Source organism: Protopterus annectens, chromosome 11.part0, assembly GCF_019279795.1.
Source record: "Protopterus annectens isolate FY-2018-M chromosome 11.part0, PAN1.0, whole genome shotgun sequence".
Lineage (NCBI taxonomy): Eukaryota > Metazoa > Chordata > Ceratodontiformes > Protopteridae > Protopterus > Protopterus annectens.
The window spans coordinates 662,141,390-662,164,429 of NC_056745.1; the positions used below are offsets into that span (position 1 = coordinate 662,141,390).

At 39.2% G+C, this 23,040-nt stretch overlaps 1 protein-coding gene across 6 annotated transcripts in view; it reads left to right on the forward strand.

Moving 5' to 3' along the window:
- BICD1 (BICD cargo adaptor 1) overlaps positions 1–23,040 on the forward strand; it is a 1,749,421-nt gene that overhangs the window by 1,306,660 nt on the left and 419,721 nt on the right. For 4 of the 6 annotated variants that reach the window (XM_044088105.1, XM_044088107.1, XM_044088108.1 and 1 more), the window contains exon 4: positions 20,135–20,179. The exons of the other annotated variants lie outside the window; for them this stretch is intronic. In XM_044088105.1, the coding sequence (XP_043944040.1) occupies positions 20,135–20,179 (45 nt within the window). The remainder of the gene's footprint in view (positions 1–20,134; positions 20,180–23,040) is intronic. 6 annotated transcript variants of the gene reach the window in all.

Sequence of the window (23,040 nt, forward strand, 5' to 3'; positions counted from 1 at the left end):
AATTTGGATTCATAGTTAACTTTGGAAAACTTCACTACGTGTCTTATTTGCTTGTTTAGTTGAGGAGGAAATGTTTCTAGTTTTGAGACAGTTCCTTCCTACTCTTATACAGAAATTTATTTCTTCTATTGTATAGCCTATTAATGGAAGTTGTCTACCAGGCAGGTTTGTTTTTCCTTGAAGGTCTTGCTTTGGTTCTATTAGGTATGCTTGTATAAAGCATTGGTGTATAACTCAGCATAGATGTCTGTTCCATCATTGGATGGAGGGGTTATGAAGCTATTTATGCTGTCACATAAGAGATTGTAATTGGCCTTGGAGAATTTTTTTAGTCTAGTTGTTGCTAAGGGGGATCTTGGGTTATAGTTACTTCTAGTGAGACTGGTTTGTGTTCAGATATCACCAGGGATTGCCAAACACTGGGGATGGTGCAGCGGTCCCCCATGTTGGTGAGCACCAGGTCCAAGATGTTTGAGCCCCTTGTGGGTGTGTCAACCAGCTGGTCCAGGGCATTGGAGTTAACAAAGTACAGGTACCTCTGGGCAAGTGAGTTAGAACACGTATAATTTACCCAGTCTTTGGATGGGCAGTTAGTCACCCAAAACCAAGGTGTTTGGTTGTATCTTGATTGACTCAAGTAGATCCAAGTAGGCTGAGTGAATGTCCTGATTCATGGAAGGGGGTCCTATAGCTGGCAATGACCTGAAGAGGGGTCTTACCTACAGTCAATTGCACCTGAAGTAATTCAAGGGAACCATGTTGTTTAACCAATATAGAGGTGTATTTTTCTGTTGTAAATATTGATAAACCACCTCATTTAGTTCTCATGCCTTCAGTTTGTGGTCTGAATGTGTGGAAAGAAATGTAATCTAGTGTAGCTGGGGTGCTCTCCACAGTCTTAAACCAGGTCTTAGTGACTGCACAAATGTCACCATCTTCCAGGGTTAGGACTGCTTCCTGTGAGTGCATTTTCTGGTTTTTGACTCCTAGTGGTTAGCAGCATAACCTTGAGGTTGTTTTTAGAGGGTATTTTTACAGGTTTACACTGAAAACCTTGAAAATGCATCAGTTGACCGGCATATGGTTGACTTGCAGTTTTTAGGTCAGCATAATGTCGAACCCAATTCGATCAACTACACTACAGTGAACTGGTAGTGTAATTTGAGCATTTGGGTTCGACATTGTGCAGGGGGATCGTGGTTCAGTGAGGAACAGGGAATTAGCCCATTTCCTCACTGAAGTGCGATCTCAGAGTTGGTATATTTAATGTGCAGGGGGCAGGGGTGCATTGCCCCCCTGCAAAACAGTAGAATTAACGTACTGTTGACTGTGTAGTTTAATGGTATGTTAATGTGCATAGTAGGAGGTGAGTGACGTCACCTACTGCTATGTCGAATACATCGAACCATGTTTTTTGATGTATTCATTTTCGCTTTGGTTTACTTTTGGGCATTTCGAATTCCACATTTAGAGTCGACATTTTAAACGGCTGACTGAAGCAGATTCAAAATGTCAATAGTAAACATTTTTCCATAGGGAATTTTGTTCTTGTGGCATTGCCTAAAAAAAACACTATGGGGATGGTAAGAGCCTTAGCCAGTAACCGAAATCCATGGGATGACAGATGAAGACCATCTCTGGCAAAGCATTGAGATCTGTCGACCATGTCATGCAAGGCTGACAGATACTGGATCCCCTTTGAATGACAGCAGTAACTAAGCCAATTGTTGAAGTCAATCATTTTTTGTTTGTGTTGAGGTATCATCCTAGGGGAAGGCAAAATGCTGCTTAAGGCTGTGGACATACCTGCCTTCTGAGACACATAATCCGAGTGTTCAGTCATGTCTTTCTTCATATAGTCCTGTGAGGTACAGCTCAATTCGTTCACACCAGCATAGACTATGATGGAGTCAAAACAGTGCCTGTTGTTGAGAGACTTTAGTTGAATGTGTGTGTGATGTGGGGCTTCCTGGCACCCAGCAGACAGCTGACTGTGACCTTTTCCTTATCCAGCCTGTTAAAAGGGACATGAACCTCAATTAAGTCTTCTATGACTAAGATGTTTGTTTTTGTGTTATGCCTTAGGGGCTTGACAGGTGAGACACTGGTGTGTGATATATTATGCGTACTATGTTCTGCAGAGGATGTATTATGTGAAGTGTGCTTGTGTTTGGGAGGTCTCTGATGTTTAGGTAAGCTTCTTGTAAGGACCTATGCATATGTAGGTTTATTTGTTGTTGGTTTGGTAAGTACAGGAGGTGAGGTGTGCATGCTGACAGCCTGCTTAGTATCAGATGGACTGACTGGTGAGTGAGAGAGCCTGGATTCTAGGTTCTTCATGTAGATGCACCTCTCACATAATGAATTTGTGTTTACTAGAAGAAGTGGGTTGTCTCAGGATGCCCATGTCACCCAGGCTGGCTGGAGAAACTATGGGAAACTGTCCATCCATAATGCTAGGTAAGTTGATGTGGTCAGAAAACAGGGAGAGGACAGGAGAAGTGGACAAAAATACGAAGGGCTAGTGTTAAGATCTGTGTTGGTACCTCAGGAGCTATGCTGAATGTATCAGCTGTCAGTGATGGACAATCATGAGAACTCACCAATGGAGCACCAGCAGAGTGCTAAGAGAAAATTTGCAGGCAAAAGTGTTTGCATCTTTAACCAGCAGTGGTTCTCACAGCTGCACTGCAGTGCACAATGCACAAATCTGGTGCTATGCAACAAACAAGCATAAACTGATCTATACAATTTATTTATTTTACATTTGTTGACCGGGCTAGTCTAGCTGGATATATTTCCATTTTCAGTAGAGGCCCGGGGAGAAAAGCTCCACACAAGATACACAAAATAACAAGTTAGTGAAAAACTAATTAATTTATAAAATCTAAAATCTAAACTCTAAAAGAAAAACAAAAAATAGACAAGCCATACAATTGTATAATGACAAAAATACAAAAGTCAATTAGAGGGAATATTAATTTGGAAAAAGAAATAATAAGCATATTAAAATATAGAGAGAGATTAGGGTACAAAGGACATAAGGAAGAGGGGGTATCACACAAGTTAGAAGAGAGGAAGAGGAGGTAAGGCAGTAGATAGGGGAAAGAAAGAGACAGAGAAAGGCAAAGAGAAAAGGGGGAAGAGAAAGGAGAAGGTTAGAGAGAGGAAAAGAGTTCAAGGGTCATAGGAAAAAGGTATTAGCTAGACTGACTAAGTTAAAGATAGTAGTAGGTGAAAAGAGGGAGATAAGGAGAGGAAAAGTTAGTCTGGTGTACTACAAGAACAAAGCCAGTGGTTTTGGAAGTATAGTTTAATTTTTTGTTTGAAGAGGGGTAAGGAAGTAATCTGTGTAATTTCCCTAGGTAAGAGATTCCAAATTCTACCTACAGAATTAGTGAATAAGGAGTTGCCAGCTGAGTTGTTAGACTTAATAGAACTGGCCAAGAGTTTACAGGAGGATGGAAGGGAGGTAAGATTGCTATAGGGGACTAAGAGTTGTGAGAGTATAGGGGTGTTATCAGGTTGGTGTAATATTTTGTGGGCAATAGTGAGTTGCGAGGTTGCAAGGTAGTTTTGTAGTTCAAGCCAGCCTAGAAGTTTTAAGTTATGGCAGTGATGGGTTCTGAAAGGGTTACTTGTGGCGAAGCGGGCGATGTTATTGTAGCAGGTAACTAGTTTGTTTAGGTTGGTTTTCTTAAGGTTGGTTAAGATTGGTGAGGCATAAAAGAAAGTGGATAAAAGATGGGAGTGGGCAATAGTAGCTCTGGTGGTTGGGGTTAAAAAAGGTTTGTTACGGTATAAGGATCCCATTTTTCTGTTAACTAATTTGATGGTGTTATTGATATGTTGATCAAAAGTGAGATTATTATCGATGGTTATTCCTAACAGTTTAGTTGTGGAGTCAGGAGAGATGACAGTGGCGTTGTTAGACAAGTTGGTGAAGTTTGGTGGAGAGGTTCGAGTGGTAGGGGAGAAGAGGAGAAGTTTGTTTTTTTTAGCATTCAGAAGGAGGTATCATCTAGTAAACCATGTTTCTATTGTATTAAAAATATTTTGAGTTTGTGAGATTAAATCCGAGGAGGAAGAAGCTGAACATATAATGGTAGAGTCGTCAGCGTATTGAATACAGGTAGCTTGAGGGATTACAGTGTGAAGATCATTAATATAGAGGGAGAAAAGAAGTGGACCAAGAATAGAGCCTTGAGGGACTCCAATGGAGATGGGCAGTAATGAAGAGATGTGGTTATCCCAAAGAACGGCTTGCTGTCTATTACTCAGATAAGAACTAAACCATTTAATGGCAAGGTTGTCAAATGAGAGGGATTCAAGGATGTGGATTAATGAAGAGTGGTTGACCATGTCGAAGGCTTTGGAGAGGTCTATGAATAGAGCAGAAGAGAGAAGGTTATTGTTACGATTCTTATTGATGGTGTCTACAAAGGAAAGGAGGGCAGTGGTGGTGCTGTGATGAGGTCTAAAGCCGTGTTGACAATTAGCTACTATGTTGTGTGAAGAGAGATACTGTACAAGTTGCTGATGAATACATTTCTCCATGATTTTTCCTAGGGGTGACAGAAGAGCAATTGGTCTAAAGTTAGAGTAGCCAATAGAGTTACCACCTTTGTGCAGCAGGATAATATGAGAGACTTTCCAGATATCAGGGATGGTTCCCTCTTGGATTGTCCTATTGATGAGTATAGATATTGGATAAGCAATTTCTTTGGCAACCTTTTGAAGATAAAGAGAAGGGAGTTTGTCAGCAGAGGGGGTACAAGGTTTCAGTTTGTGAATTAGATTGTAGATGAAGGAGGTAGGAATAGATTGTAGAGAAAAGTTGTAAGAAGAATCTACTGGATTATTTGGGGGATAGAAGTTGTTGTAATTCAGTTGTCTCGCAAGAGATTGAATAGTTTCGGAGAAGAAAGAATTAAAAGCATTTGCAGTTAGGAGAGGGGTGTCAGGGTCAGCATCAAGGGGGGAGGGAGTTTTGGTTGTTCCTGGTGAAAGGAGTCTATTGACTGATGACCAGAATTGCTTGGGCTTATTGAAATTAGTTTCTTGAAGTTCGCAGTAGTATTTTCTTTTATCAAAGATTATAGCTTTTTTGGTAAGATTCCTAAGCTGGCTGAAGTAGAGAAAATCAGAGCTGTTTCTATGACATCTCCATTTGGCCCAGACCTTATTTCTAGAGAACATTAGTTTTTTAGTTTCAAGAGAGAGCCAAGGGGCTGTATTAGCTTTCATTCTAATGCTACGCTCTAGAGCATGTTTGTCAAGAATGGCCAGGAAAGTAGAGTTAAAGAATGATACCGCATCGTTAAGTGGAAGTGATTTTAAGGGGTTCCAATTACAAGATTTGAGTTCATTTTGAAATAGGTCTATTTTGAAGTGTTTGGTAGAGCGTATTTTTCTTATATTAGGGGGGTTTAGACACTCAGTCTTTTCTCTTGTAATATAAGTTAAGCAGTGGTCACTGAGGTCGTCTGGCAGAGTTCCTACTTTATAAGTAATGTTGACTTTGTTTGTGAGTATCCAATCTAGGATACTCTCTTTCTTACTGGGCTTATTAAGCCTTGTAGTAGAAGTAATGGATTGGGTAAAACCATTTAGGTTTATGTGAGAGGATGGATTTTCAGTATTAATAGTATTCCAATCAATATTAAAGTCACCGAGAATTATGGTTTCTTGAGGGTAGTTGGTGGAAACCCAACTAAGAAAATCTTCTAAGATGGGTATGTTGTCACCTGGAGGTATGTATATGCAGATAATGTAGAGGGATTTTTAGGATTTAATAGGAGTTTAGCGATTATGGCTTCTACTTTACTATCATGGGTTGGACAGGCTGGAAGGGTAGAGATATTGAGGTGATTTTTAGATAGAATTGCTACACCACCACCTTTACGTTTAGGTCGGTCAAGTCTAAGTATATTGTAGCCTTGTGGTATAATTTCAGTGTCTTTAGTGGCTGGTTTAAGCCATGTCTTAACTCTTCCTTTAAATTCTCTCTACATCCTATCTCTACATCTTACATATACAGACTCCTTCTCAAACTAAAACCTTGTACCCCCTCTGCTGACAAGCTACCTTCACTCTTTCTACAAAAAGCTGTCAAGGTTATCGCATATCCTATTTCTATTCTCATAAATAGGACAATCAAAGAAGGAATCATCCCAGATATATGGAAGGTCTCTCACATTATCCCACTCCATAAAGGTGGTAACTCCATAGACTACTCCAACTATAGACCTATTGCTCTCCTCACTCCTCTGGCCAAAATTATGGAGAAATGTATCCACCATCAGCTTGTACAACACCTCTCTCTCCACAACATCATAGCTAACTGTCACCATGGCTTCAGACCATATCATAGTACTACTACCGCCCTGCTTTCCTTTGTAGACTCTATTAATCTGAACCGTAACAACAACTACTCTCTTCTGCCATCTTCATTGACCTCTCCAAAGCATTCGATATGGTTAACCACTCTTTATTAATCAATACTCTTGAATCCCTATCTTTTGATATCCCTGCCATTAGATGGTTTAATTCTTATCTTACAAACAGAAAACAAGCAGTTCTCTGGAATAACCACATTTCTTCTCTTTTGCCTGTTTCTATCGGAGTTCCTCAAGGCTCCATTCTTGGCCCACTTCTCTTTATCCTCTTCATTAATGATCTCCAAACAATAATCCCTCAAGCTACCTGCATTCAATATGCTGATGATTCTACACTCATCTGCTCAGCATCTTCCACCTCAGAACTTATCTCTCATACTCAAAAAATCTTTAATACCATCGAAACATGGTTCTCTAGTCGATTCCTCTTATTAAATGCTAAAAAAAACTAAACTTCTCCTCTTTACCCCCACTTCCAGGACCCCCCCTTAAACTTCACTATCTCCTCTAACAATGCCACTGTCATCTCTCCCAACTCTACCACTAAACTGTTAGGTATTACAATTGATAATAATCTCTCTTTCAACCAACACATTAACAACTCCATAAAACTTGTCAATAGAAAAATAGGATCCTTATATTGTATTAGACCATTTCTAACACCTTCCACTAGAACTAGGATTGCTCTACTCTTCTCTATGCTTCTCCCATCTTTACCAACCTCAAGAAAAACAACCTTACCAAATTGGCTACCTGCTACAATAACATTGCTCGCTTCGCTACAGGTAACCCCTACAGAACACATCACTGTCTCAACCTGAAACCACTAGGCTGGCTAGAGTTTCAAAACTATCTTGCAATCCAACAACTCACTATTGCCCATCAAATTCTGTACCAACCAAAGAACACCCCTATACTCTCTCAACTCATAATCCCCTATAACAATCTTAACTCTCTCCGCTCCTCTAGTAAACTATTGACTAGTTCTATAAAATCAAATAACACTGCTGGTGACTCCCTTTTTACCAATTCGGTAGGGACAAAATGGAATTTATTACCTAGCAACATAACAAATATTACATCATTGCCTCTTTTCAAACAAAACATTAAACTGCACTTCCAAAACCACTGGCTGTGCTCCTGTAGTAAACCTGATTAACTTACACTACTATACTCTGCTTGATAACTACCTCCTACTTCTCGCTGACTCTATCCTCCACTTCTTCTACTCCCACTTGTCTTCCTAATTACTTCTTTGCTTGTTGACTGTCTTACTTCCTCTCCTTTCCATAACTAATCCCTTCTAATTTCCCTTATTCTTAGCTCTCTTTTCTCTTACTTCCTACCTGTATCGTTATCATACAAAGTATTTTTATCTTTATATAATGTTTCTTGGACTATAACTGTGTGTGGTAGTAATTATTTCATTTAGTATCTTTTAGTATCTTTATCATACAAAGTATTTTATGTTTGTATAATGTTTTTTGGACTGCAACTGTGTGAGTTAGTAACTAACTCAGTAATAATAAGGAACTGTAGAGTTGTTAGTTTTTGTCTTTTACGAACTTTCTTAGAAACACTATGATGTTTTTCTTTATTGTATTCTCTGTGGAGCTTTTCTCCCCGGGCCTCTACTGAAAATGGAAATATCTCCAGCTAGACTAGCCCGGTCAACAAATGTAAAATAAAAAATAAAAATAAAAATGTCTCTGTTAGGCAGAGAATGTCAAAATCGTGTGTGTCAAGGAGGGCATGCAGGTAGGGTACTTTGTTGTTTACACTTCGTATGTTAAGATGCCCTATGAGGAAGGTATTTTTGGAGCCTGGTCTAGATACTTGAGGGGAGGGATGTACGGGGCCAGGGTTGGGGTGAATGTCTCCATCTTGTAAGGTGTGATTTTCAGGTTTATATGTGAATTTGCTCTTAAGAAGAGAAGGCAGTTTTATTTTTCTATCTGAAAGAGAAGCATAGTTTAGGTGAGAGTGCCTGTGAAACCTAGGTAGAAGATAGCTGGGGGTGGAATTAACATTTAAGAATGACGTGAGAGAAGTAAAGAATGAAGATGTATGTTTCTTTGGGTAATGAGGGTGGATATTAAGTGAGTTTTCAAAGAAGGTAATGAGGTAAGCTGAAAATAAGGTAGTTAGGAGTAATACTGAGAGAATAAGGAATGTAGGTAAATGGGGAGCCATTTTAGAAGTGAAACCAGAAATAAGGTTACCTAGAGTAAGGGTACAAGATAAGGGTAATAGAGGTAGTAAGGTATATAGTACAATAAAAGTAAGAGGAGAGCTAGGGGTGTTAAAGGGTATGGAAAGAGGAGAGCTGTGAGTATTACAGGGTTAAGAAAGGGGAGAGGCAGGTAAAGGATGTGAGGGATGTAGGTGGAAGGATAAACAGAGCAAAGAAGGAGGGATACAGGTCACGGGATAGGAGGGCAAGTAATAGCAGAGGAGGTGGGAGGAGGAGGAGGAAAGGAAGGGGTATATATATGGGAGGGGTTTCAAGTTTAGCGGGAAAGAGAGGGATAGGAAGGTAAGGATAAGGGGTGTGACTATAGAGCTATAAGGTTAGGACCCCTGGGGGTGGGTGGGAATTGGGGGTAGGGTGGGGAGCGGAGTGAGCCCGCAGGGCGAACGGAGTGGGGGTACACAGAGTAAACCAAAGAGGAAGGAAAAATTATCAGAGAAAGCTAGCTGAGGCCAAGTAAGTAAGTTAGCTTAGGAGGATAGGGTAAGAGTGGAAGAAGAAAGGGAATAGGAATATGAGGGGTGAAATTAGGGCAACATAGGGTAAAATAGAAAACTAGTGCAAAAGATATTAATGGGGAAAGGGTGACATCTAGTGGGTAGTAGCAGTGATTACAGAAATATTCAGTAGTGCTCTATGGAAGTAAAAAAATAGACTAGAGGGAGAGAAAGCTCAAGCTAAATAAAAAGTTGGGTCAGGGAGGGATTGGAAATAAAGGAATAGGGGTGGGGAGTTGCTGCTGGCAAGCCTGACTGAGAGCTAACAGATAGCTTAGCAGGGTTAAAACTGTTACAAATTACTACTCTAACATATAGGTAGACATACTTTCTTGAATCTTGAGGTAGAGGGTTGCAGAAGAAGGCTATGTTAGAAAGTTCCAAGGGTAGTTGGCAAAAAATACAGTAGCAGAGTTAGCAGAGGGATTCCACCCAGGCAAAAACACAGAGTATATCCAGGGGGTAGCTAATACAGGAGGAAAGAATTTGAGAAATAAGATAATGTTAGAAAAAGTAATCGCAACACAATGTATCTCAGACAGTGTGGAAATCACAGGTTATTCTTAGTAATAAAACTTGAATTATTTGACATTGAAAAGGCAGTAACAAACAGGCTAGGTTGAGCAAATTCCTTAACAGCAGTTAATGTTTAGGCACAGCACATAGTACAAAAAGCACACAGTTAAAAAATGGCTACTACCAGCTATATCATATACACCTCCAGAGAAGATATTACCACAAATGAGTTAATTAACAGGATTAAAAGGAAAGGGAAACATAGAGGTAAGCATCTAGTTTCAAAACAGTTGTGCCTTAAATAAATGTTGAGGGTAGGTACCCTGAAGGGCATGTAAAACCCCAGCCTAATCTACACGTGTAAGGCCACTTCAAGTTACACGCAGTTCAGGTAGTCGGCGGGAAAGAGATTGTGTTTTAAAAAATAGTAAGTCAGCGTTAGCGGTTACAGGCCCTAGCAGGAATAAATTCCGTGGACTGTTAAATATATGATGGAATCTTTAAACTATCAGTATAAAGACTAAAGGAAAAAAAAAGTCATAAACAATAAGACTGTCGCTAATCAGAGCTAGTTGGGTCAACAGCGGGGAATTAGAAGACCAGCACCAGAAAGCAGGTCTGTCCAAGGAGCAGCAGTTAGCTGCGTATAACTACTATACAAATGGTGAAAAATGAGCTACCACGCTGTCGCTAAAAAATGGAGAAAAACTAGGCAACCACGCTGTCGCTACAGCTGGTGCCAGACCAGCACCAGAAAGCAGGTCTATTCAAGGAGCAGCAGTTAGCTGCGTAAAACTACTATAAAAGTGGTGAAAACTAAGCTACCACGCTGTCGCCAAGAAATGGTGAAAACTAAGCTACCACGCTGTCGCCACAGCTTGTGCCAGACCAGCACCAAAAAGCAGGTCTATTCAAGGAGCAGCAGTTAGCTGCATATAACTGCTATAAAAGTGGTGAAAACTAAGCTACCACGCTGTCTCCAAAAAGTGGTGAAAACTAAGCTACCACGCTGTCGCTACAGCTGGTGCCAGACCAGCACCAGAGAGCAGGTCTATTCAAGGAGCAGCAGTTAGCTACGTAAAACTACAATAAAAGTGGTGAAAACTAAGCTACCATGCTGTCACCAAGAAATGGTGAAAACTAAGCTACCACGCTGTCGCTACAGCTGGTGCCAGACCAGCACCAAAAAGCAGGTCTATTCAAGGAGCAGCAGTTAGCTGCGTATAACTGCTATAAAAGTGGTGAAAACTAAGCTACCTCGCTGTCTCCAAAAAGTGGGGAAAACTAAGCTACCATGCTGTCGCTACAGCTGGTGCCAGATCAGCACCAGAAAGCAGGTCTATTCAAGGAGCAGCAGTTAGCTGCGTATAACTACTATAAATTAGGTAAAAACTAAGCTACCACGCTGTCACCAAACAATGGTGAAAACTAAGCTACCACGCTGACGCTACAGCTGGTAAAAGACCAGCACCAGAAAGCAGGTCTATGCAAGGAGCAGCAGTTAGCTGCATATAACTACTAAAAGGTGGTAAAAACTAAGCTACCACTCTGTCGCTAAAAAATGGTGAAAACTAAGTTACCACGCAGTCGCTACAGCATGTGCCAGTTAACAAGTAAAACTAACTATGCAAGAGGAATGCTGAAAAAATTTTGCAATCAATGGCAAACTAAAGCAGAAAAGTTGGTATTGCAAGTGGCAATGTATTAGGAAATGTAGGTTAATATATTCAATAAGCTTGCACGTTATACGCTATACAAAGAATAAAAAGTCAGAGCAAACACTGTAGAAGTTACAAGACAGGTTATCTAAACCACAGACAATCAACAGGGACAAGCGTTAGGCTAGTATTAGGTCAATGCCAAAAAAAGTTTACACTTTTACATTATCTTTGGTGAAGCACAATTGCGAAGCATGACACAGTCACTGTGAACCATCACAGTTTTTAAAAAACAACAGATAAATACTAATGAAAGAGCACACAGTCAAGGATGCGCAGCAGAAGAGAGAATGGGCTAATTTAAAAATGGCGCCCTGGGAACTATGAGGGACTTTAAAAACTTGGGGAGGAAGTTCCTGGGAGGGGAGGAGTTGGGATGGGAAAGGTAGGAGGAGCCCAGAGGGGGTGTTGCCAGTAATAATAATGGGAAATAGTAAATCCCAAGAGATATGGGGGAAGTAGGTAGAAAGAAAGAGACAATAGAAATAATAAGGGATACACAGAGTAAACCAAAGAGGAAGGAAAAATTATCAGAGAAAGCTAGCTGAGGCCAAGTAAGTAAGTTAGCTTAGGAGGATAGGGTAAGAGTGGAAGAAGAAAGGGAATAGGAATATGAGGGGTGAAATAGGCAACATAGGGTAAAATAGAAAACTAGTGCAAAAGATATTAATGGGGAACGGGTGACATCTAGTGGGTAGTAGCAGTGATTACAGAAATATTCAGTAGTGCTCTATGGAAGTAAAAAAATAGACTAGAGGGAGAGAAAGCTCAAGCTAAATAAAAAGTTGGGTCAGGGAGGGATTGGAAATAAAGGAATAGGGGTGGGGGGTTGCTGCTGGCAAGCCTGACTGGGAGCTAACAGATAGCTTAGCAGGGTTAAAACTGTTACAAATTACTACTCCAACATATAGGTAGACATACTTTCTTGAATCATGAGGTAGAGGGTTGCAGAAGAAGGTTATGTTAGAAAGTTCCAAGGGTAGTTGGCAAAAAATACAGTAGCAGAGTTAGCAGAGGGATTCCACCCAGGCAAAACCACAGGGTATATCCAGGGGGTATTTTCTTGAATCTTGAGGTAGAGGGTTGCAGAAGAAGGTTATGTTAGAAAGTTCCAAGGGTAGTTGGCAAAAAATACAGTAGCAGAGTTAGCAGAGGGCTTCCACCCAGGCAAAAACACAGGGTATATCCAGGGGGTAGTTTCTTGAATCTTGAGGTAGAGGGTTGCAGAAGAAGGCTATGTTAGAAAGTTCCAAGGGTAGTTGGCAAAAAATACAGTAGCAGAGTTAGCAGAGGGATTCCACCCAGACAAAAACACAGGGTATATCCAGGGGGTAGTTTCTTGAATCTTGAGGTAGAGGGTTGCAGAAGAAGGCTATGTTAGAAAGTTACAAGGGTAGTTGGCAAAAAATACAGTAGCAGAGTTAGCAGAGGGATTCCACCCAGGCAAAAACACAGGGTATATCCAGGGGGTAGTTTCTTGAATCTTGAGGTAGAGGGTTGCAGAAGAAGGCTATGTTAGAAAGTTCCAAGGGTAGTTGGCAAAAAATACAGTAGCAGAATTAGCAGAGGGATTCCACCCAGGCAAAAACACAGGGTATATCCAGGGGGTAGTTTCTTGAATCTTGAGGTAGAGGGTTGCAGAAGAAGGCTATGTTAGAAAGTTCCAAGGGTAGTTGGCAAAAAATACAGTAGCAGAGTTAGCAGAGGGATTCCACCCAGGCAAAAACACAGGGTATCCAGGGGGTAGCTTCTTGAATCTTGAGGTAGAGGGTTGCAGAAGAAGGCTATGTTAGAAAGTTCCAAAGGTAGTTGGCAAAAAATACAGTAGCAGAGTTAGCAGAGGGATTCCACCCAGGCAAAAACACAGGGTATATCCAGGGGGTAGTTTCTTGAATCTTGAGGTAGAGGGTTGCAGAAGAAGGCTATGTTAGAAAGTTCCAAGGGTAGTTGGCAAAAAATACAGTAGCAGGGTTAGCAGAGGGATTCCACCCAGGCAAAAACACAGGGTATATCCAGGGGGTAGTTTCTTGAATCTTGAGGTAGAGGGTTGCAGAAGAAGGCTATGTTAGAAAGTTCCAAGGGTAGTTGGCAAAAAATACAGTAGCAGAGTTAGCAGAGGGATTCCACCCAGGCAAAAACACAGTGTATATCCAGGGGGTAGTTTCTTGAATCTTGAGGTAGAGGGTTGCAGAAGAAGGCTATGTTAGAAAGTTCCAAGGGTAGTTGGCAAAAAATACAGTAGCAGAGTTAGCAGAGGGATTCCACCCAGGCAAAAACACAGGGTATATCCAGGGGGTAGTAATGAAAGAGCACACAGTCAAGGATGCGCAGCAGAAGAGAGAATGGGCTAATTTAACTAACCAATAAAAAGCTCAAAACTGAGCCCTGTTCCAGCAACCTTCAGTCATATGAGTTATAACTGCACACTCCTGCCACTAGGGTGCAGGGGATCCCTCTCCAACAAAAGATGGCTTGGTTTAGTTCTTGAGTTATACAAACAAAACTAGATTCAGCAGTTCAGAATCTAGTCTATGCTACAGCAAACAAAGTACAACAAATTCAATTCAAAATAAGCAGTGATATGGTAATAAATGCAGCTCAGAAATGCAGTATCCAGTGAAAAATTCTACTTAGGTTTTGCAGAGATCAGCATATGGCTTGGATTTGCTTATGTAGCAAACAACATTAAACTGATTTAAACAAATCAATTAACCAATAAAAAAACTCAAAATTGAGCCCTGTTCCAGCAGCCTCCAATCAGATGAGTTCTAACTGAACACTCTCGTCACTAGGATGCAGAAGAACCCTCTCCAACAAAAGGTTTAGTGCTCAAGTTATGCAAACAGAGCTAGATTCAGCAGGCCTGAAACTAGTCTATGCTACAGCAAACAAACTGCACCAATTTCAGGATTTTTTTTTTCCTTGAGTCGCAACTGAATTTGCAACAATTTATAGGCACATTTGTATAATTCATACGTCTTTTATCCTGTACATTCTGAAATTCCTCTCACCTCATCCTTTCTCTTCCTTCTCACCACCTACATTACTAATACCAAAATGATCACTTATTCAAAGACTTTGCTAATCTTTTCAACCCTGATAACTTCCCTCTTCCTCTCATATATGCCATCTCTATATAATACTAAATCAATGTACATCTAATTACTATCCCAAACCCCTCCAATAACATGACACTCACATCACATTTTTCAGATATTTCTCTTAGTCTATTTAATGTAAGCCTTGTTAATTCCCCAAAGCAAAAAAATTGTAATCACACATTCAAAAGCATTTTCGAATTCTAAAACTTTACCGACACAGATGCAATCAAAAACAAACTCTACCCAAACCTTTTCTCTACATCTATCTCCCTGTGTGAAGATATCTACCCCAATCCTGGTTCCATCTTTGGATCAACAACTCAGCCTTACACTAAACAATTAAATTTCATCATATTAAATCTTTATAGCATGAACAATAAAACTACTGAATTTCATGCCTGGATTTCTAAACATACGGCAGATGTCTTCGCTGCGATAGAAACTTGTCTCAAACCTAACATAAAAACCTCAGAATTCCTCCGCTGGATATAATGTGATTAGAGCAGACAGACTACATAAAACAGCAGGTGGAACTGCACTAATTTACCCTAACTACTACAGTTTTATACTGCACTCATATACCTTTCCAAAATTTGCCAGTGCAGGTATACTTATCTCATTCCTAAAAAATAAACATCATAGAAAGAATATGTATTACAGTTCTCTACATCCCGCCCCAACCAAAACATTCGTAGACCAAATTTCCTATTCTGGATGTCCAACACAATTATCAACAAAACTGTTATCTTAAGTGATGTTAATATTAATTAGTAGAATTTAACCTCAGATTTCCCAACAGCCAATGTAAATTTCTTTGTTTTTTCTCACCTCATCTCAATTCCAATTAGATATGAAAAACATATAAGCTATGGCTCCATCCTTGATGGGATTCTTGTATCAGACCCCATTCCTTCATAAAAACTGTCACTCTTCCCAACACTCTTAAGTGACCTCTTACCACTTTATACTGGTAGAGCAATTTCCCACATATCTGAAACACATCATTACGAAATCACTTGCAATCCATCAAATTTCAACCAAACATCCTTCATTAACATACTAAAAGTTATGAACTGGTCTACCTTAACAAAAACTTAAAGTCTAGATGGTACAATAAACTATTTTAATACTGTTTACTTAAATACCCTCAATAGTGTATCTCCCCTTCGTAGAAAAAGAACCAAAACTGACAATGCTCCATGGTTATCTAAACTAAGAAAACAACTACTGAGCGACAGAGCTAAAGCATGAAAAGAATAGTTAAACTATAAAAACAAAACTCACCTTTAGATATCTGTAATCAGGTCAAAACTCAAGTAAATAAAGACAAAAACAATTCTATAGTCTTCTTCAAAACAAGCATAAAATAACCTGTAACAATTGTGGTCATCTATTAGCAAACGTGTTGCGGAAGCCATAGCATATCCTGTTAGTATAATTATGAATAGATCAGTCATTGAATGATATGTCCTGGCAATCTGGAAAAAGTAATTCATTATTCCCCTACATAAAGGGTGTAATTCCACTGAAGTATCTAACTAGTAACCTTTCACTATCTTGTTCTCCCTCTCCAAACTACTAGAAAATGTGTCCACAAGCAGCCTCTTGAACATCTTACACAAAACCATCACCTAACATCAATTCACCATGGTTTTTGGCTAGCACATAGCACAATAACTGCTTTACTTTCTTTCACAAAAACTATCAGCAATGCCAGAGATTCTGGCAAACATGTCTCATCATTATTTCTAGACCTAACAAAGGCATTTGGTACGGTTTCTCATCCATACCTTCATCAACTCTCTAACCTAGGTCTTTTCCCCTCTTCAGTCCAGTGGTTTGCTAGCTAGCTATCCAGCAGGCATCACTCTGTAAAATGGCAAGGTTCTCTCTCACCATGCCTACCAAATGTCACTGGTGTTCCACAAGGCTGTATTCTTGGTCCCCTCCTGTTCAGTGTCTTTATTAATGATCTCCACACTTCATCCCGTTCAGGCTGACTTATACAGTAAGTTTATGATTTAGCTATTATCTGCTCTTCTAACAATCTCATCCACCTATAAGAGATTACTCAAGAAACTCTCTCTTCTATTGAACTATGGCTCAGTAACTCACATCTGTTACTCAACCTCCCAAAAAACAAAATTATACCTCTTCACCCCTAAAACTCTGACTCTAGATATAACCAAGTTCAATATAATTTCTCTGAGTAACACCAAAATCGAAGTAGTTCCCCATACCAAATGCTTAAATGTAACAATAATTGAAAATCTTAAATGTGATCTTCATATCTAGAACAGTATAAAAAAAACCTCATCAGAAACTAGGTATGCAGAAACAAACACTTTCTAAATACAGCCATAAAAATCACCCTCGCCGCCACCTACCTGCCACCCTCATTTTCATATGGTGCTGCTGTTCTCACAAATCTCATTATTGCCCTAGAAACAAAGCTGGAACCATGCTGTAATAAAGTTGCAACATTTGCACCAAATGCAACACATTTCAGCCATCACTTTACTAACCTTAAAACTCTCAAATGGCTTGAACTTCCACATCTTCGTTACACGCAGCTCTTAACTGCCCATAAAATCAAATATAATTCCAATTACTGCCCGTCCTAAATTCCATATTCCACAGCTACCAACCCAAAAGACCCCTAAGATCAGAGAATAAACAACTTCCTGCTGTTCACAAATCTAATAAAACAGCAGGTCATAGCCTGTAGTTCACTCGGTAGCCAAGTTATAGAACACCCTACCTATAAACATCATAACCAGCCCTAACCTTCTAGCCTTCAAACATGCTCTAAGAGAATATCATACTAAATCATGGAATTGCTCCTGTTCTAACCTGGCTGAAAACACTTATTACAAAATCCCATCCTGTTATTCCAACTTTCATTGAAAAAATGCTCTCAGCTAAACGTTTGCTTTACCTCTGTCTCTCACCTCTCTTACTCCTAACATGTCAGTATTACCTCTCACTTTTCTCCTTATGTCTGTTTCATCACTTCTCCCACCGAAGAAGTACTGTCTTCTCTATGCAACCTCCTAAACCCACTCTTTCTCCTTCACTCAACCTTCTCTCCCATCTCCTAAACACACTTTCCCTTTTTCCACACAACCTCATGTTTATTCTCTCTGACATCTATCTCTCTGTTTTCTGTTTCTGCCAATAACTTTGGACAACTGTAAATCAGTAAGTATCACTCAACCATGTTAAATATAATTTTAAATGTATATCTATTACTGTTCATTTTCTCAGTAATATATGTATCCTTAGCTATGCACATAGAATTACAAAATCAATACTATTGTAAATAATTATGTATGTAAATTTTGCTTTAAGCTTTTGTCTCCGGACCTCCACCGAAAATAGGTACCCTGCATACCTCTCAATTGTCCATATTCTCACAGAATGTGCAGATTTTTGGCTCATATTTTTGTTCTATTTTTACCATAAAATGTGTGGTTTTCTGGCAAATCACTGAGATGACCTGAGGATTGAAGTTGCTAAATAATGACATACATTTGAGTTTCAGACTTCAAACCCTTAAGAAAATGTATGTTAAAACAAACCCCGTTACTCTAGCAACTTTTTAAGTTTATAAAAAGAATATTTAAAATATGTCCCTATTTCTTGGCCTTTGTCCCTCATTTTATGGGCTTAGTCAAGACTTCTTGCTCTAAGAGTTTGAGAGGTATGTCCCTGGACCACTCAGACTTTCCTAGTAAACAAATGTCAATAAATAAATAAATAAAAGCAAATCATTGCTTGATTTTAATTTTTATAGTATACTATAATCAATTCACCCCATTCATTTCTTAAAATGTTTAACTGATTAACTACCAACCCTGGCTGCCTTTTTACAGAAGAGAATTAAATTATGAATAGGAAGCAGGACATTTATGCAGGTATTGTGTCAGTATTACTTTCCAGACATAAAGGAATTGCAGAATTGCTATATTAAAGTTGAAATAGAAAGTGTGTTCAATATGGACATAGTTCTGCACAGCATCCCGATAAATAAATGCTGCCTTTGAACCTCAGGAAGTGCCAGTTAGGTGACAGCACAAAAACACACACACACACACACACACACACACACACACACACACACACACACACACACACACACACACTCAAACCAGTGTGGGTATAATAGCAGTGGAATTAGGTGACACACCACACTGCAAGAGCAGTGAATGTGCATTTTCTCATTGCAGACTGTAACAGTGTAGGGCCAGGTGAATAACATCTCTAGCACGCAAAAGGTAATTTTCTTTGTGGGTTACTGGGAAGCATCATGAGGACAAACACAAACTTAAAACAAAGTTATTACTCTTATTCAGATCTGCAGTCTCACTGCTCACAATTTGCCAGATCACTCTTTCCATTTCACAAGTGTGATTGACTTCCTAAGACTAATGCACGTTTTGCAGAGGGTACAGCCTGTAATACTTTTAGCTCTGATTTCCCTCCTGTGACATTTACTGTTGTGCCGCCTCATAGATTATTTTATAAAACAGAATAAGGTTTCTTTAACAGCAGCAGTAAATGTTTACAGTAAAGCTGTGCTTTTGTATTAACAAAACTCTTTTATCTTACCATCTGTAGAAATTTCATCAAATGTGAACAGTTTCAGGCAATTAAGGCATACTCACTTAGCTTCTGATTAGGAGCATCACATAACCAGATGGTGAACCTGATGGGGGAAGTCCCCAGTACTACCTAGAATACTTCAGAACAGCTTCCTGCAATTCTTCTGTGAGTATTATGACAACAGGAGACTTCCTCCCTTCTACATAATATGGGCAGATAACAAGAGGAGCAGATCAGGTACAAGTTATAGCTAAAGCAGGTGAACACATGAAAAGTAATTCAATAGATACTTGATAATAATGAATTTATTTTAGTGGTCAGATAATGGAGTAAGTCACAAATTATTATAAAATCTGCTGTTAAGCAGCATTAAGCTTGAAGTACTTGACAGACTCTGTTATGCCCCAAATCAGTATAAACCAGTTATGTCCCAGAACTATAAGGGCTGTTTTTCCTCCTTCTAGCAAACTTTGCCCTCAACCTTCTGCCAGATCTTTTGTTGTAATAATCTATAAAGGCAGTGACTGTTCTCAAGGAACCTGCATAACTCAGCATAAGCTGTTAGCATTAAATGTACTCCTCATAGGAGAACAGAGAGAGAGGGAGAAAGGTTCCTGCAAACCATCTTTGGCTGTACAAAATATGGTAATCAGGCAAAGTTTAGACTGGTTGCTTGAGCCTTGAAATACAATTTCTGCATTTGGTTTAACTTATCTCAACACACATTTTATAACAGAGAAGCATCTTTTGGGACGGCCTTTGCAGTTCCTGAAGGAGATGAATGATCTGCTTGTTTCGAGTGTAAATACAGTTACCTTAAGAGAAAAAAAAAGGTTGAGAACCTGACATGCAGGAGTGCTGAGGCTGTTGAGATGAAAATGGCTGATAAATTCAGTTGTGTTATTTGAGAAGGAAAACACAAATTTTACACAAACTAAAGGCGAAATGGGTAGTAGTCTTGACTGTGTAGTAAATCTGGATCTGTAATATGATGGCTATGTATGGGAACTACATTGTGTTTTTTTGTTTTTGTTTCTGACAAGCACAGGCTGATGTACTGCCAATTGCACAGACAATATACTGGCTAATGATGGTGAGCACTAAATGCCCATTACATTTTTTAAAGTGGCATGCATGTTTTAGTTACCCTGCATGTGCAAGTTCTTTTGCAAACAGGAAAAATACCTAATTTCTGATTGATATCTATTGAGTACTGTACATAAAAAGGAGAAACTATGTGCTGGGAATCTTTTTGGGAGTTAGTAATACATTTTAAACAACTTAACTCAAGGTCCCTGTGGTCATCTAGGCAATTCAAGTTATCTAAGCCCAAGGTGTCACACGTTTATGAGTGGACAGGCTGTAAGATAAGAGGCAAAGATTAAATGGTTAGTGAGCTATAGCAGTGAAATGTATGTGCTGATGTACATATCTTCTGTTGTAAGATTTGGTCAGTGAATCGATCTTTTGCCACAAGCAGTGTGTATATCTGAATGTGTGTTTGAAACTGTTTTGCATATAGTTCATTTTCATGTGTGCATGTCGCTAGATGAGAGATGTTTACAGTGATGGAGAATCTAGTTCAATGTCAGTCTCAGTCTAGTAAATTTAATGTTATTTTTTCCACTGCAAAAGAAGCAGGAAGACTAGATCCCTGTGTCTCTGTTTAAGTATATACCATCATATAAGGCGGTGTAATGAAGTACCTTGCACACCTCATCATGAAGGGATTCACATCCAGATCCAAGGATGTCATTGTACCCCTATACTCCTCCCTCATTAGACCCATGATTGAGTACAATGCCCCATTTGGTATGTACCTCACCCGGCATTTGCAACAGCTGGAGAGACCACAAAAGTACCTCACCAAGAGGATCAAGGGTCACCAACATATGTCTTATTCTGCCAGACTAAAGAAACTTCAGCTCTATTCAGTAGCATACCGCCTGCTCAGAGGTGATCTCTGCCTGACGTACAAGGCCATGGCCAATCAGGATCTGATGGACATGCTGCACCTCAAAAAATCCAAATCCATCAGGACCACAAGAGCTAAAGACTTAAACCTCGGCACAAGTATGAATAGGACATGCTGGAGGGATAGATTCATAACCCAGAGGCTTCCCATGCTTTGGAACAAGATCCCAGTTCATATTAGGCAGAGCCCCTCACTGACTCTCTTCAAGAGAAATCTTGATGAGTGGATGGGAGATCGTAAGTTTACCCCAGGGGTCACATCTGTGTCACTGCTAGACAGGGGCACAGTAAACTAATTCTATTATATAACAGGACCTTCATTGTGTCACTACTAGACAGAGGCACAGTATTCTAAATTTATTCTGTACATTTTTGTACCATTTCATGGGGTGGCAAAAGCCACATCACTATGGCTAGGCTTACAAATGCCCCAGGGCAGATAGCCTAGTACTAAACTATGAAACTATGAAACTATAAGAATGTATTTTCAAAAGCTTGTGAAATATGTTCTTTTAATTTATTTATTTTGTAAACAGTGTTTCATCAGACTTTAATTAGATAAAGTCCCTTATCATTGACACTTGAGTTTGCAGGACTGGGCTGCCATCTCTTCTTTCTCTTAATATCGTAGAGAATCTTTTTCTCCTAAGACTTGTCTGTCAGCTAGACTTCAAGTAAGATATGCAGCATTATATTAGGATTAACTCGAAAATGCATTCATTCATTCCATTTCCTTGAATGTGGCCATATTTAAAGCATTGCCCCTTTTCTTCCCTTGAACCTGTATTCCTTTTTTCGTTTATATTTCCTGATCAAACGCATTACCACCTGTGGTTCTAACAGTCGTGTACTTAGGAGTGTTCTCCAGAATCATTGAGCTATTTCAAACAGCCTCTGTTAAATAAGGGTGTAATTTCAGCTAATAGAGGTCGTAAGCTGTGTCAGAACTGTACTTACTGTAAATATGTGACCACTTTACTTCAGTGACTACACCCCATTCTTATGATATTAGACATCATATTACATGTAGTCATGACTGGGTGCTAAATTTTGCAGCCTGCGTATGTAGAGATTCTAGGTTGGTCAGACCACTTAACCTTTGGAAAAAGCAAGTAGTGGTACACCTTAGTGATACAAGGTATAAGAGATACAGATGTGTCCTATATAAACAAAGGTTGATAGACGAAAGGGCTACTTTTGTTTTCAGAGGGATAGATAAAAGTGTGGGGGGGTGAATCCAAAAAGGATGGACAATGACAAAAAGGAAAGGATGTGGATAATTTATTTTGGTGCTCTGTTTCCACCAGGCGTACATGAAGAATATTAATTTAATGTATTAATTTTTGGCTACCTGAATGTAATGTGATATAATATAATTATATAATATAATATACACATTTTATAAAGAATAGTTCTTCATGTAGTATTCACTCTTTTATTAGCTGTTGAAATCACATGACTTTATATGTTCTTATTTAAAATGAGTTTGTTATTCATTGCTGTATTATTGAAAAAGCTGTTTTTGTTTCCATGAAGTGTTTGTGAATTTATACACACATATATATATATATATATATATATATATATATATATACACACACACACACACACACACACACACACACACACACACACACACACACACACACACACACACACACACACCATTCATGTATGTATATGTATATGTGTGTTACCTGCACATAGTCTAAACCTCATTTCTGTGACAGTCAAAAGACTGATTTCAGTATATCTAAAATATAGCAAAACTGCAAAATATCGACACACAAAATACTGACAAGATGGAAGTTATAATAGGGAAAGGTTTATGCCCACTGTTGTGTGCTGTTGGTATTTGTAATTAGCAGAGGGTGTAGGGGTGCAGGGAGGATTGCCCCCTGCAAAAACATTGAAAATGTGATAAAATTACACCTCATAGAAAACCATGGAAAAATCTAACTAAATTTAACTATATTTTGT